Source organism: Neopelma chrysocephalum, unplaced genomic scaffold, assembly GCF_003984885.1.
Source record: "Neopelma chrysocephalum unplaced genomic scaffold, ASM398488v2 Primary Assembly neopelma1_74, whole genome shotgun sequence".
Taxonomy (NCBI): Eukaryota; Metazoa; Chordata; class Aves; order Passeriformes; family Pipridae; genus Neopelma; species Neopelma chrysocephalum.
In genome coordinates this window covers 8,469,918-8,485,775 of record NW_020897735.1, presented here as the reverse complement: position 1 = coordinate 8,485,775, position 15,858 = coordinate 8,469,918, and the positions used below count along the sequence as shown (strand labels likewise).

General features: G+C 46.2%; 1 protein-coding gene and 1 long non-coding RNA gene across 7 annotated transcripts in view; one reads left to right on the top strand and one right to left on the bottom strand.

Annotated features, from left to right (window-relative positions):
• Positions 1 to 13,114, bottom strand: part of DAB2IP (DAB2 interacting protein) — a 174,805-nt gene extending 161,691 nt beyond the window's left edge. The window contains exon 1 of one of the 6 annotated variants that reach the window (XM_027687904.1): positions 12,659 to 13,114. In XM_027687904.1, coding sequence (XP_027543705.1) covers positions 12,659 to 12,776 — 118 coding nt within the window. In that variant the 5' untranslated portion in view covers positions 12,777 to 13,114. Of the gene's footprint in view, positions 1 to 5,683; positions 6,040 to 12,537 lie in introns of those variants that run through there. The other 5 variants (XM_027687901.1, XM_027687898.1, XM_027687896.1 and 2 more) reach the window with 5 other exon arrangements.
• LOC113969753 lies at positions 12,852 to 13,742 on the top strand. The gene is made up of 2 exons (XR_003534929.1): positions 12,852 to 12,949; positions 13,624 to 13,742. It is a non-coding gene; the product is annotated as an uncharacterized LOC113969753 (long non-coding RNA).
• Positions 13,743 to 15,858: the final 2,116 nt, after the last annotated feature.

Here is a 15,858-nt window from a genome sequence, read left to right as displayed (position 1 = left end):
ATCCTTGCCTGGATCTGTCTCACAGAGCAGGGCTGCTCCACCCTTTTTGCCCAAGTCAGACTTTTCCCCCTTCCCTGCAGCTCAGAGGGTGCTCTGCACTGTCTTTGCTGTTCCCAGCACACCCCCAGGTAAAGGCACAGCCTTGACTTTGTCAGATGTTGTCAAGTTCAGATCCCATGAAATTAAAATCACCAAATAAAGGTTACAACTTCAAGTTTCCAGAGTTTTATACGGCTCCAACATTTTGCAGCCCACCCCTGATCCCTGTAACACGGCCCCAAGGGCTTGAAAGCATTATGGAATCTCCTCGTGTGTGGATTGCTCCTCGTTTCCACGAGGTTATTTGCACAGACATTAACCAGTGCTGCTGCTTGGGACACAAAACCCCATTAAGGGGAGCGATGTGCTGTCTAAAATTAACTATGTATTTGTTTTCTCCTCAGTTTCTGCAGAACAGGAGGAGTGATGCAGATGGTTAACAGCAGTGAGATTATAGTGATAGCTGTAAAATTTGATGACTGTTATCAAAAGCATCGTATGGCTGACGAGAGCAAGTGGCAATTAAAAAAAGAGAAAAAAAAAAAAAGGAAAGAAAAAAGATTTTCAAGTTTACCCTGGACAGGGAGCAGGGATAGCAAAGGGGGGTTAAAGGCAGTTTCATACTGAAGGATTTATTAAAATAAGAAGATCACAATAATTTCCAAATAAGAAAATCCTTCAAACCTTAAGAGACCTGGGTTATCTGAAGCGATTCAGATGGGAAGGAAATCCAAGTGCTGTGCACGAGCCTGAGCCTCTGACAAAGGGGGATTTAAAGCTGGGGGTGGGAATTGCATTGCTGGGGAAGGCAAGGCTGGGATCAGCTGCACTGAGCTGAACAAATGCCCAGCAACTTGCTCCAGGATCCCTGGGCTGTCACTCCAGCCAGGTCCCTCTTTCTCCATGGCTGCAAAAACCACATTTTTATGGTGAGGGAGACCTTAAACAACATCAGCTCCACTTTCCCCCATAATAAGATTTTGTTCCACCTCTGTAGATGAAATAATCTGACCTGCAAGAGAATGATATCCACAATCCTATCACAGACCTCTCTGTTCAGCCTCTTTTCTGGAGAATTACCTTTGCTCTTTACCCAGCTGGAAAAGCTCTTGTATTCCCGCTTCCCCCTCCCTCTTCTGAGCTGCCATGGCTGGAACTCCAGAGCTTCCAAAGCTCCAGTAATTTATTGAAACCAGCTCTCCTCAGTAAGAGCTCTGGCAAGCAGGAGCTGTGCTGATGCACCCAGCAATCCACAGAGCAAATCTCCCAAGAAAATTTCCAAGAAGGAACAACTAGGGAAGGGTTGGAAGTTTTCGATGCTCCCTGAAACGTGGGAAGAGCAGAAAAATTAGTTATCTTTTCACTTTAGGTGCATATCTGTCCATTCACTATGGAAAATGAGGGATTGATTCATTGGGAATCAGGACAGATGAAAAGACAGGACGTTCTGTCTGTTGGCTTGACCTCTAGAGAACACATCCAAAGCATCTGTAAGAGATGGACACTTAAACCTTTAACATCACAGAGCTTTCAAAATATCCATGTTACATCTACTGGGATGCAAGTTTTTTACAGTTTATTATCCATTGGGGAATGTGTTTCTCTGTGTTGGTTTTTAATTTATATTTAATCTCTATCCTGCACCAAAATATGTGCATCCATAATTAGCTTAAAATATTTAAGAACACTTCTTGATGTGGGATCCATTTGCAAGGGACACGACAGTGAGCACCAAAACTGAACTGGTTTGATGCCAAAGCATCAGGATTTTCAAAGCAGCTTAAAAAAATTCTCCAAGTGGCTCTTAGGTGCCCCAAAAGGTCGAGAAGTCAGACAGCAATCTCCAAAGGCTCCTAAGAAACCAAGATGAGCTTATTAACAACCTTAGGGCATATTTATATATGGAAAACTTTGGGGCTGTATAAGAGAAATTCCTGCCATCTTTCTCCATGTGGATTTATCAGTAGTTATAAAACCCCTGAGGGTTCAGGATGGCAAAGGGTTCAGAGCAGGGGGAGGCCCCAGGAAAGCCTGGCAAGAGGTCAAAGAGTAAGACATCAGAACTTTGTCAAGAAATATTACCCAAAAAGACAAGTTTGGAGGAAAAGAAAGGCATAGAAAGATGAAATTAGCTGAATTTTCTTTGGGAAATAATTCTGTAAAAAAATCAGGCTTTGAGCATTTCAAAGCCCTCGATGTAATTGCCGTGAAGCTCTGGGTACATTTGTTCAAAACTCAATTCCCAAGATTAATTTCAGTCCCTGTTCCAGTCCCTCCATCCTGCTCCCAGGGTGATATTCTGGGTCAGGGATCTGAGGACAATCCACCCCAGAGCAGGTGCCGTGAGAGCTTCCTGTTAGAGAAGAGCAGCCACGGGCTGAAACCCCTTGGGAGGAAGGAGGGCTTCCAAAATTTCCATGAGGAAATTCAAAAACCAAACCTCCTCCTGCTGATTTTTCACTTCCACAGCTGCTCTGCAAAATGGTTTCACACAGTCTGAAGCAGCAAGCAGGAATTCTCTGCTCCCCTGTGTTTGCCATTAGGTTGTCCCAGTTTTCCTGAAGTCCTTCTCTTCCCGTCAGTGCTTCTCCTCTGTTTAAAGCACTGGTTTCTGGGCTTCATCTGACCTACATGGAGGCAAGATATCAATGGTTTTTATCTTGATTTTCTTGTCTTATCTTGATTTTCCTGTCTTATCTTCATTTTCTTGTCTTATCTTGATTTTATCTTGGTTTTTAATATTTTGATAGTCTACTGGCAAGCACCAGGAGCAATGACATCATAGCAGGAGGCGGCATCTATTCCGAGGAGCTCAGAGCCAGCAAAAATACTCCCAAGATCACAAAAATAGTTCCCATTACATTTTAGTCCCTGGCAAAGGAATATGAGATTATATAAAAGGCAAAGCCAGCACAGATACAGGCAAAGGATGGGGTAATGGTGGAGCCTCATCCCTCTGGTTCAGGTCTGCAGACTGGAGACCTCAATTCTAGGTAGGTCAGGTTTGTCGTGAGCTGAAGCTCAACTAAAAATATCCTGATTTAGGCTCCAGGCACCAACTGTGGCAGAGGGAGCCACATTCTTTGGGAATTGAGTGAGATTGAACTCCCAGAGAAAATCTGGCACCTGAGTCAGACAAGAGCGTTGTGGTGGAGGAGAAAAGGAATCCGTGTGGATCCCTGAAGTCAGGCTGTAAACACAAATTAATGTTGCACTGTCAGAGTTGCCACTCGAGCAAAAAAAGTACTTTCCTATCATGAAAATGAGAATTCTTCATCTTCAAGGAAAAAAAACGGTCTGGGCTGCTGAGAAACCTGTGCTGAGGTTTTCCAGACTCTCAAGGCATTCTGGGTGGATTGTGCTCTCCACAGCAAAAGGATAAATGTCCTCCAGCACTTTATTGTTATTTTTGAGGGGACAAGGAGGGAAGGAGAGAAAAGAAAGGGAAATGGGTGAGGAGGAAGAGTGTGGAGCAAGAATGGCAAAGGACCCAGCAGGCACACAGGAGATCCAGTGCCACTGCAATCCAGGATGAAAGCACTTCTGATTCAGTGCCCCGTTAAAAGAAGAGGATAAAAGCAGCACATTTCACCTGGGAGAAGTTCCCTGGGTCAGAGAGGGCAAACGCTGCAGTGCTGATGATCATCCCAGGGTATGAGCAAACCAAAAGTGCTTTAAAGGGCAAGATTGCCCAGTGCTGAGCTGGGGGAGGTTTGGGAGGGATCCAGCAGCAAATCCCTCTCTCCAGGGTTACAACCAGTCAACTCTACCCAGGCAAGAACATCCCTCCCAGTTACCCTGAACCAAGGAACTGGTTGATGGGGCAGAAAAAGCTGAGCAAAAAATAAACACCCTTTAGCAGCCAGCTGGGGTTTGACAGGAGTGTGCACATGGACATTCCATGGAATTACAGAGCTCGGATTCCACTGCTCCATGTGCTATTGGTCTCTCCTGCCACATGCTGAGAACCCTCCTGCCAGCTCTGGGATGGAAGTGCTCCTACCTCTGGAGTTCCAAGGGCAGGATTATAATCCTTGTGCTACTTCCCTACAGTCATCCTGGCTGGGCCAGGGACAGGTTGGGAGATCTACACCTGACAAGATAATTCCACCAAAAAGGACCTAAGTGAGCATTGTTATTATTACCAGCAGCAATGAATGAGGAACAGTTTTTCTATGCCCAGAAATGTGGTGATTACTGGAAAATCCCTTTTTTCCTGGTGCATGCATGGCCTTCCAAGGCTTTTTTAGCAGCCATGCAATGAGAGGCACACACTTGGCTTGCACCAGGCACAGTGAGACCTTAATCCAGAGATCCACATACCCTGTGTTCCCAGGGAGCACAGTGGTGTTGTTCCTTGATGTGATCCAGCCATTCCTCCACAGAACCATGGAATATCCCCAGCTGGAAGGGACCCACAAGGACCATGGGAGCCTGGCTCCTGATCCCTTCTGTGGCTGCCACAGTTCTCCTGATTCAGGCTCCAGCAAAGTAAATCTTCTCCTCGTTAAAGGAGTCGCTTTTGATGATCTGGCACCTCGCCAGACAAATGACTAAGTGAAAAGATGTCTCACTGCTAATTTTGCAGTGACACTGCAGACAGCAACAGCTCTTCTCTGTACTACAGAACATTTGCTCCACAGGCCTGAGTGCAAGAAAGCACAGGAGATGTAAGACCTGCTCTTGTTTATGGATTCAATCTGAAAAGTTTGCGTTGGGTCAAGTATCAGTCACATCAACACCCTGTTCCCTTAATTGCAGGTACTAAACATTTCTCTTAGAATGCACAGAAGCACATGCAGCTCACATATGTACCACACACTTACAATTAGCACACCAACATAAAAGAGGAAGCCAAAAATCAGATGTCTACCAAAAATAAATTACAACGAACCTTCAGCAAAGTCTTAGAAATGGGCTTTGCAGATTCCTCCCTGGAGCAGACTCCAGGAAATGGGATAACCTGACGCAGGAAGGAGGGCTGAGATTCTGCAAAATATCAACATTTCACGTCCTCCCTTGGCTGACTTTGCCCTGTGCAGACAGAAGAGTCTGACTGAATGTAACCTTCAGAACAAACATTATAACTCTATTATCAGAGTCACATCCAAAAGTTCAGGATGTGCTCCCAGTGGCCACAGGCAAGTGGTGCCAGGCCTGTTGCTGAGGGTGAAGGAACGGCTCCAGTTTTCTCTCCAGGGACTGAGGCTGCCCCAGCAGGTCACTGTGAGCAGGATTTCAGGGGCTCACAAACTACATCTTGTCTTCTGGAAGTGGAAATCCAGACTGCTGACAACTAACTGTGTTTGGTCTGAGGTAACAGGCTGAGAAAGAGATCCCAGAAGCAGGAAAACGAGAGTTGAGAGAGTTCTCTTCATAAAGATGCAAACCCAAAAAACAGCTGCTGTCCTGAATTACAACCACACTCACACTGCACAAAGTTTGTGTTGAGACCTATTGTAAAACGATTTCTACACAAAAGAGCAAAAGACAATCATTGTTCCAACTCTGCTCATTAAAGAAATTCAGAGACAAACCCCAGCCTTTGATCCCAGGCTTTGCTCCAAGGAGACACGTTCATTCCCAACAAAACAAACGCGAGTAAAAAGTCAACCCCGGAATTCCAAAGTCCTTCTCTGCTTACCTTTGGAGGAGCAGGTCAAATCTTTGGAAGTAGTTTCTCAGAGCAGCTCAGACATTCCATGTGAACTCTCGTGCTGCAGTAACCAGCTGCACAAGTCCCTGATTTCTCCCCCGGGTTGCTGCACATGCTGAACCCCGGCAGGAATCCCACGCAGGGAGAAAAAGGAAGGCAAAACAACCCCAAAATCCCCGCAGGAGAAGCACCTCGGCCCTTGAGCAAAGCACACAAAAAGTTCAGCAGGGAGACAGAGAGGAAATCCAGCGACAACTAAAAGTTTGGATAAGAAAGAGGGAGAGCAAACTGCTCCCCTTGCCCGCAGTCCCGGCTGAAGGTGCCTCTGGAGCAGAATCCACCGCCGGCTCCGGGAGCAGATGGTATTCACACATTATTCCCCAACAGCAGCATTCCCCAGCCCAATCAGGAGGCAGCACTCGAAAGCCAAGCGCTTCCCAGACTCTGTTACAGTTTTCAATAGCTATAGCACAAGATGAATGACTCAGAAAATGAATAAGCAGGGAAAGAAAACCTGGCTCTCTCCGGGCTCGGCAGAGCCGCAGGCAGGCGGGTCGGCAGCCTCGGCACCGAGCGCTGCTTTCAACCCACTGCACCTGCTTTTTGCCCCTAAATCCTCTCAATTTTCTCTATCTTAAATTTCTTCATCTCGTGTTAGAAGTCACGAAAATTAAATCTTCTCTTCTTCTTTTTTTTTTCTTCAGCCTTAAAAACAACAAACATTTGTAAGAGCCAAAAAAAAAGGATGAACTGTGTGTGTGCTCCTCCAGACAACTCAGAGAAACCCCTCCTGCCCTCCCTTGCTGAATAAATGCATCAGTTTCTAAGATTAAGGTCTGACTTTACAGATCCTGTTGCAAATGATATGAAAAGGAGAAAGGTTCATTTCAAAGCTGTCTCTGCTAAGCAGATTAATACATCCTCTAGTTTTGCCTGAAGTTTAAGAGGAAACTTTAAATTACAATAAAACAAATGCATGTAGGAATAAATGAACTAAAAATGACTACCAACTTTCAGGGGAAGTATAATCATTACTCAAAACCTGGCCAAACGGAGCTGGAAAACTACTTCCAAGTGCTTTGTGTAGCTCCCGGACCGGCCCATCCAGAGAGCACTTTCAAACGCAGCTCCCCAGTCAGTGCCTGGTTTTTCTGACAGCTGCAGCCCAGTAGCAAAGGATGGGCTGCTAAATAAAGCCAGTTACTCATGGAAACGTGCACGGCACCAGGATTCTCCCTGGAATACCGTCGTGCACTGCTGGGCTTTCCCAAACACGCTGAAATGCTCCTCAGCTTTGCAGGGCAGGGGCTGCTCGGAGGGGCCGCGTGTTCTCCCTGCACTCCCAGCCCGCTTTTCCTGCCGGGCTCTGGGAAAGCTGCAGCCGGGCTGCGGTCAGGAAAGAGGGATCAGTTAAATCACTGAAACTATCTGGGGTGAGAAACATTCTCCCAGGTCCCCCCGGACGTTTTCAGATCTTTGTCTGTGGCTGTAAATTGATCCTTTGCATTCCTGTCTGACACATGGGCTGTGAAAAGCTCTTCAGGGATATTCCCCCTGCCATGAGTAATGCTCTGACAGCGGTTCTGCAAATAGAGAGCCAGTTGCAGAGACAATAAAATAGCCTGAACTCTGCTCTAACTTTCACTATTGTTATTTTAAGGCAATTTTTTTTTTCGCCCTGGACCAAATAAAAGAACTCTGCATCTTACTTTCCTATTTTTGAAACACCAACTCTCAGGATTTCTCCCGAGGATTAAGGGCAGGACCCACCTCCAGGGGCATCGTTTTGCTCCATCAGCCAGGCCATGCCCACCAACGTTAAGCAAACAAACCCACACATAAAGCTCCAGCACAAAGAACAAGGGCTCGAGTTATTCCATCTGCCACAGCTGCCCACCAACCTCCAGCTACAGCCAGAGAAGCATTTAAAGGTGTCAAACAAAACTAGAGGCAGCTCTAGATCCTGGAGGAAAACAAACATTTCTTGCAGCTTCATTCTGGCAGGTATTTTCTGATCCTGCATTGAGCTCCAGAGCAGCCAAAATCTTTGAGTCACTGAATGAAGCATCTGCTGGGTCTCCGAGCCTGGGCCAGCAGCAGGAATGCTTGGCATGAAAGCTTTTCCATGTGCTGGCTCCTTGGAGATGCTCAGGGAGGAAGCACATCTCCATGGGAATATTATCCCGTGGGATAACTCCGTGTGTGCACTGAGAGCTCTCCTGGTCAGACAGGGAGGAGCCCTGCAGGGGAGTGGCTGGGGGGGAGCAGCTCCTCATCCCCTCTGTCCCTCACGTGTGGGGGGTTTGTTGGACATGGATGGGAAGCATCAAAGGCCATCAATCTTTGTGCTGGCCAACAGCTCAGTTACAACCATGGGATCCTGATCCCCCTGGATTAAAGGCCTCAGAAAACCCACCTGACTCTGACTGTGCCAAAATGTGGGTCTCAGATCTCATTAACAACTGACAATTCCTTCTGTGGCTTCTCCAGTTTCTGCTGTCTGCCACCAGAATCTCATGAATTTAAAAGCTTCTGACCTATAAATACCTCGATACGTCAGATGGATGCTTTGAATTCCCCCTCATCCCTGCTCCCCTGAGATCCCTGGGCTGTGCACTCTTCCATTCCATTTAGTTACACTGGATCCACCTTCCAGCCATGGCTGGTGTTGGACACGGTTCTGGGAGGGACTGGATGTGGTGGTGTCTTGTAGAGATGGATCTGGGAGGTTTCCTCACAATGCTCTGCTTTGAAGTTCCTCTCTTTTAGAAGGAATATAAAAGAGGCCTTGGACTTGCTTGACTATGAAAGGACCCTTTTCTTTATTCCAAAGCATGAAGACACTGCTGTGACTGTTCCCAGCACCTCCAGGTCTGGGTGGTTACATTCCAGTCCCTGAATGTTCCTTCAGGATTCCATGGGGATGGATCTACCCTGCTGTGTGCTCATAATCCAGTGGGGTGCTCGTTTATTGATTGGCTCCACCCTCTCCTAAAGACTTCAGCAGGTAGAGAAGGGAAGTGACTGCATGGAACACTTATCCACAATTCATTCCCAACCTGGAAATTGTAGGATGCATCTGCAAACCACTGTACAGCTGAATCCTTGCTCTCCTGTTCCCCTGGAGCTTTCCCACACAACTCTAACAAACCACACCTAATCTACAAAAAATATTCTGTTTTCCCACTCCTTGCTTCTGTTTTACTCTCTACCAAGTGTGATTTTCCTGCACATTGTGGTGTCATTGAGGCCAGGATGTCACTGCTGCCCTGGAACAGCGCTGCAAGAATCTAAATTACCAGCAGCACACAAAGTTCAAGGCTGGCTGTCATCCAAGTAATTCACCTGGTTCACTGTGCATGTCAGAGACTGAAGAAAATCTGCTGTAATTATTGTCTTATTAAAGCACAAAGGCTTGATTTCACTTCTTTGTGGCACAAAATGTGCATCTGTGATTCACACCTATTGTGTAGGGAACACGATTCCACCAAAACCAGCAGCTGGGATCTGGTCTACAGGGCTGTTCAAAAGGTTGTCTAATAAAAATCTTGTGCTCTTAAAGGATTAACAACTAAATCACAAAGAAATATTGTCGGGACACAGAAAAGAAAGAAGCTCAGAGGTGGTTCCAGTGTTGACTAGAGCTGTATAAACTGAGATCTGAGCAATTAGAAGACACAATGAATGAATAATTCAGAGATATTTGGTACTCCAGAGTTTGTACACAAATAAAATATCTTATAAATCTTCACCAGCTTGCAGAAAGCTGCTGAGTTGTCTTTTATTCTTGTAGCTGCAAGTGGCTATAGTAGAAAAGAGAAATCTGTAGCTCTGATATGTCATCCCTCTGAAATGGGTAATTTAGGGTTATGGTTTTGGAATCAGCACATTCTTCAGCACTTTTCTTCCAAGAATTTTTTTTCTTTTTTTTTTGTGAAAAGAATGAAGTAAAGACATGCCAGCACATTAAAAACAACACTTCAGAAAGTCAGAGCTGTGAGACATCACCAAATGACAATAATCTTTCCTTATATTCCTGCATTTCGGAGAATGGAACGAAAATATTGGGGGTGAGGGGGAGAAAGTGGGTGTTTTAATGATTTTTTAAAAATCCACATGAGAACCTGTAGCTTTATGCGAATTTTTAGCCCAGCCACACGTGCAGAAAAGTTACAGAACTTCCACCTCCCTTCCCAAACACCAAAATGGAGAGCAGCCATGTGTTCAAAGCAGCCCAAACACTGCAGCTCAATGAAGGACCACAGAGAAAACCCCAATAACCTTTGCACCCACAGGCTGGGATTTGACTCCAAAGTCTGTTCCACCAAGACAACTATCACAGCTCAGATCTCACCTCGGGCCCCAGATAAAGGAGTGGTCACTCCCTGCTCCATTTACAAGCAATAACAAATCTAAGAGGCCTCTCCATGAACAGTTGGCAGCCTCATTTGATTAGGAGAAATCAAGAAATGTGCTAAGAAACGAGACACAGCTTCCCAGCCTTGAATATTCCACCAACGTCCTGCCAGCTGATTTCTGCAGCTCGGGAAGCCAAGGGAAGGGCTGTAGGAGGCAAAAAAGAGCAGCTCTCAAGTATATTATTGCCACCTATTGTCCAGAGCAGCTTTTCCTGTCACTAATGAACTGCTCTGGCAATAAGAAGGAACTGAGGCTGAGTGTTGAGACAGGTGGTTTAACACACGTGGACCCCCAGGCAGGTAAAAAAATTAAAGAACAGGTTTTGTTCTGCTGCCAGAGAAAGGGCTTTGATTTCAGATTCTTGAAGGCCAAAAGGCACTTGTACAGCAAGCCCAGGAGTTTCAAGTTGTGGTCACTTCCCAAGGCATCAATATTTGTCTCGTGAGCAGCCCAGGGAGGGGAACACAAACCACCAGAGTGTTCCTTGCAGGGTGGAGGGTCAGAGGCACCGAGGGGCTGATCCAGGAGGGAACATCCTCAAAGGGGCAAAGCTTTCTTAACAGCACTTTGCTGGCACATTTCTGAGGACATTCTACGTCCTGGATTCGTGCAAAACGATGCCTGGAATATCAGAGGAGCAGCTGAACCCTCAGTCCTGCAGTGCTGCAGCTCCAGCAGCAGCACAGTTAAACCATTGACCTCCTGATCAATAAATGGTTCAGCCCATTTGTTTTACAATGAGGTCGTTTAAATCAAAGTAATTAAAAAACACTAAAAGGAAGATGGGGATTTACATAGTTAGGAAGGGGAACCAGAGAAGGTTCTTCTCAGATCCTTGGTACCAGCAGTCCTTATTTATCTCTCATTTCCCAGCTTATGAGCCTTCCCAGTGTCTCCCACTTATTTAGAGTATTTTGTACACAGTGTGACAGAATATATTTACATGTCTGCAAGGAGGAGAATGAAAAACCTGTGTATCTTAAAACATGCATTCCAAATTTAGTGAGCCATTTTAACCTGTCAGAGAAAATAAAGTTGAACTTTCATTTCCCACAGAATCAAGACACTCTCTGTGACTCCTCAAGTCCAGATTCTAACGCTGGAATGGGCAAGAACAGTGGCTTTTATGTTTGTTAACATCAGCTCAAACTGTGCATGCACTTCTCTGATAATCCTAAAACTTCCTGCTGTAACGAAAATAAGATTTAATTCTCTATCTTAGTGGTCTAAGAGGAGGTATAAGACATGAGAAGCAGATACCGTTCTTCTAAAAAAGAATTAATATAACCACATATGAAAGAGGATAGAAAAATGAAATGAAAAGTATGATCCTCCTCTCTTAATATTTTCGTGGAAATATCATCCTTTGAAACCCCAGAAATCTGTCCTTGATTCTGTTAAATTCGATTTCCAATGGCACAGAGCCCCAAGTGAGGCAGTGCTGCCCACTTCTATCTGCCCAGTCAACTGTTCCCATAGTTTAAATGTTACTTCATTCCCTTAACCACATTCCTTCCACACAGTTTTAGGTCCCTGTGACATTAACTCTGCAGTTGTGTCCCACTTGAAGCTCTAGTTGCCAGCAGAGGATCTGCTGGGGAAATACAGAACTAGTTCCTGAGCAATATCCATGGAGCAAGTGCAATACTTGGTGGATTGCAAACTGTATTCAGAATATCCCCAATGCATATTAAAGAGCTGAGAATCAATTTGTTCAAAAACCCACCATCTTAAGTTGTTTTCATAAACAGGAACGATTTGTTGTCCTCAGTGCAGCCAATTCTCTCCACTAACAGAGAAATAAGATATGCAATTGCAAACAACTTTTCCCCCCAATTTATGCTTTTTTGTCTGCCTTCCAACAGACCAGAGAGCAGAACATCAGCTATAGTGTGGAACGCTATAAATCCATGGAATAGCTGCAGTTTTAACCATGGACTTTAATTCCAGGGTGAATTTATGTGGTCCTTAGCTAAATATATCCTCCTAAGTAAATTACTCATGCAGTGCCTGGAGGAAAGCTCTCTGCAGATAAAGAGTCTGCTCCCAAACGCTCCCTTTGACAGCACAGACGGCACCAAGTTCCAGCCTTTTCCCAGGGGCAAAAAGCCCCCCAGGCTGAGCCAGGGGAGTGCAGAGGTGCCCCTTCCCCTGCACAGACTGCCCGGGAGACAGGTCAGTCCTGCCTCATTCCTGCTGCTTCCCAGGGCACATCTCAGCCCACTACAGTTTATCTCCAGCCCCTGGAAAGAGAGGGATTTCTCAGATCATGTGAAGCACATCATTCCACATTCATTTCCACTTAGCCATGCAGAAGACAGTACAAACACAAGCCTATCCCTGTGCTTTAGTAGGATGGGAAACTCAGACACTCTTTCATTATCCTTTTTTTCCCTCTCTTTTCTATGTTTTCTACTTCTTACCATTGGAGTTGTCCTGGTCCAAAGGATTATCTGGTTCCATTACTTCAAATAAAAGCATCCAACATGCAGTTCTCCATGCAGCAGAGGCATAAAAACACAGCAGTTGCCTAAGCTGATTCACCTGATTTATGAATTAGTGCAGCATCCATAAGAGGCTGTGTTTCTTCTTTTGTATTACATCTGGCTCCTTTTCCAACTCGATGGCTGGGTATTACAGCATGCAGGCCTTTTTCCAGCATCCTCTTAATGCATTATATTTAAAGTAGCAGCAACCTTTTTCTCCCATCCCCCAGACTAAGTTCCAGCAGTAACTAGGCTGAGCTGGCAGCGAGCGCAGCTCGTTCCGAGCAGGACCTGCGAGCGTTCTCCGAGCCGAGTTGCTGCATAAAGAGAATGATTGATACAATCAAAAGTAAGTGGGCTTTGACACGGCACGGCTGGCACTGCAGAAAATCCCCACCAAAAGCAGGCAAAGGTCCTGAGGGTTTGGGGAATGCCTGGTGGAAGCCACCAGCCTGCACCCCCCCTCACGCACAAACACAAATTATGTCCTGTTCCCTCCTCCTCCTCCCCCCGCTCCGATCTTTTATAACCCTGGAGCTCCTCCAGCAATAGTCTGCTCCTTTACTCGGTTTATAATAAACTCTGCCATTCCCTCGTGTCCCCCGGGCTGCCTTGGAAAGGAAGGAGGCTGTTTGTGGATGAATAGCCCAGCCCGTGCCTGACGGGGAGGCTGCACCGGGCACCGGGAACTTGCTGCAGCAGCAGCAGCCCTTGGCTGGGACCTTGTCCTGCATTTCCCTCCTGTGCCAAGCCAGGACTGCTGCTAAGCTGGCATTTAACAGCTCCTTCAAACGAGCTGGAGGACGAGCCCCGGCTTGGCTGGACTCTCGTGGTAAATGACACCGGAGTGTCTCAGCAGAGCCCGGCTCAGCTGACAGACACAGCAGGGTGGCACAGCTCAGGTCACCTTCGTTCTGCCCCTCGGGTCTGCCACCGCCTCCCTGAGACCTCACACAACTCATAACTCTTCTTTGTGCCTCAGTCTTCCCTAATATTGACATTGAAATATCTCTTATCGTGCAGGAAAAGAGCTGAAACCTCCCAGCTTTACATGCTTTGAACTCCTTGGATAAATGATATGGCACAAGGGCTGAGGAAGAAGACTCCATCACCTGGCTCAGGAATAAAAACCTCATTTTCTCTGAAGACACGGCCACAAAACAGCATTTCATTTCTCATGAACAAATGTCCCCAAAATAACAGAAAAATCTATCAATGTGCAACCCTAAACCAAGCCGTGCCTCCGAAAGGTAAATTCATATTGCTGTAACAGCAACCCTGAAATAATCCTTCAAATCCAGCTTTCAGGATCCATTTTACTTTGAACCCGTGATTCAAACACTCCAGTTAAGGCACTAAAACATACCTTGTTTCAAAAGAACATTTTCCACAGAATGGAAGGCAGGAATTGCTCTAAACAGCTACAGCACGTTTAGTGCATTTGGGGTCTGTCAGGGCTGCTGCCAGAGGACTCTGAGGCAGGCAGGGCTTTCTATTTTGGGGCCCCCTGGGTAATGCTCCTGCCTCAGCAGCTCCCTGTTCCCAGAGTCCTGGGAGCAGCGTTTGGAGCTGCCTGTTGGCGCCGGGTGCTCCGGGCTGTGGGCGGACAAATGAATGGCTGGAAAACACGGAGCTCTGCGTGGAGGAATTCACCAGCAGCTCGAGAGGACTCTGGTAATTGTGCCTTGCAAACACATTGGAGCACAGTTCCCGAGGATTAGGCCGTATTAATAGAAGAAAGACTCATTTCCATCTATTTGTTTTAAGCAGAGCCCCCGTTAAACACGGCTCTGAGATCTGTGCCCCGGTGGAAATTACAGAGCTGCAAACCCTGCGCTCCCCCCTCGCCCCCCACGCTCCCGATGTTCTTTACAACTTCAATACTTCTCCCACTCGCTGCCAAAACAAAAAACCTCCCTCTTTCCACGTTCCCCACAAAACCACCCACTCTGTGACTCCAGGCACATGGCACTGCCTGTTAGAGCTCCACCTGCTCTGGGTCGTGTCCCGGGTTTAGGAGCCCGTGTTGGATGGGAAGGTGTGTTCACTCCTCACCCTCCAGTGTGGCAGCGATGGGGCAGGAGGGATTTAGAGAAGTTTGGGGGTGAGGAGTCCTGAGCAGGTATCATCTGCCCATCCTGTGTCCCAGCATGATACAAAGACAGGCTGAGTGACTCACTGCCAGCCTTCCTCCATCCCAAGGGACTAAAAATGCCTGGGGAATCAGGACTGTGACATAATGGAATCCACAGTTCTGGGAGGAACGTCTGAGTCAGGACAAACGATATACACAGAAACAATTTGTATTCTTCCGTGAAACAGATGCTGCACATACATAATACAGATATTTTAGAGCCAGGAAAGAATAAACACCTGTGACATCTTTCCTTGTGGAGAGTCAGAAATAATGCAGGAATGCTGCAGAATAGCTAAGATCGAGATAGGAAAGTGAAAGGCAACAGTTATTTAGACTTTAATGACTTTGTGTGACAACCAATTTGATTTTAATGACATCCCAATGATTTGCTGATCTGTAGTTACAGCCCTAGTAAAAATTAATCCTCAGTGTGTAAGTCAGTGATGTCAATATTTTGGCTAAGACAGCGTTCACAGTTCCCAACAATCGTGCAATTGTGGGACCTTCTTTGTTTGAGCTCAGCTCACACAGGGAGGCAAAGGAGCTCATGCCATGATTTTGAAAAGCAAGGGACAGTTGGAAGACCAGGGCTTTGATCACTCGGGATTTTAATTGCTCAGGCACTGAAAGGAAAACTGCAGAAGTGAAGAGGGAAATGATTTTCAGTCAAATGGCTGAATGGGCAGAGGCTGTGCTAGACCAAATCCTAGGAAAGGAGCCAAGAGCACTGAACTAATGAGTGTGGAAAGAGAAGTGGAGCTAGAATGTTCTCTGGAATACCCATGAGGTTAAGTAGAACACAAAATGTGGAGTTTTGGAAAGCTGACTCTTCAAGGAAGGAATTTAGAAATCGTTGGAAGGAAGTGGGAATTAAATGTCTTCTGTTTCTGTCTAATCAGAGCATCTCTGCATTCCCCTCAATGGCTGGTTTGGAGACAAAAAAAGAAGGAATATCTAATTGCCTGATGGCTGTAGGATGTTTGCTCCAGCAGCTTGTATAACCAGGCTCCAGTTGTGCTCAGTGTGTCAGACTTGACTTTGGAGGAATTTGGAGCTACCACTTCCTAACTCCTGTGTCTCCTCCTGACAGATGGAGTCATCCCTCACACTGGCATTTATTT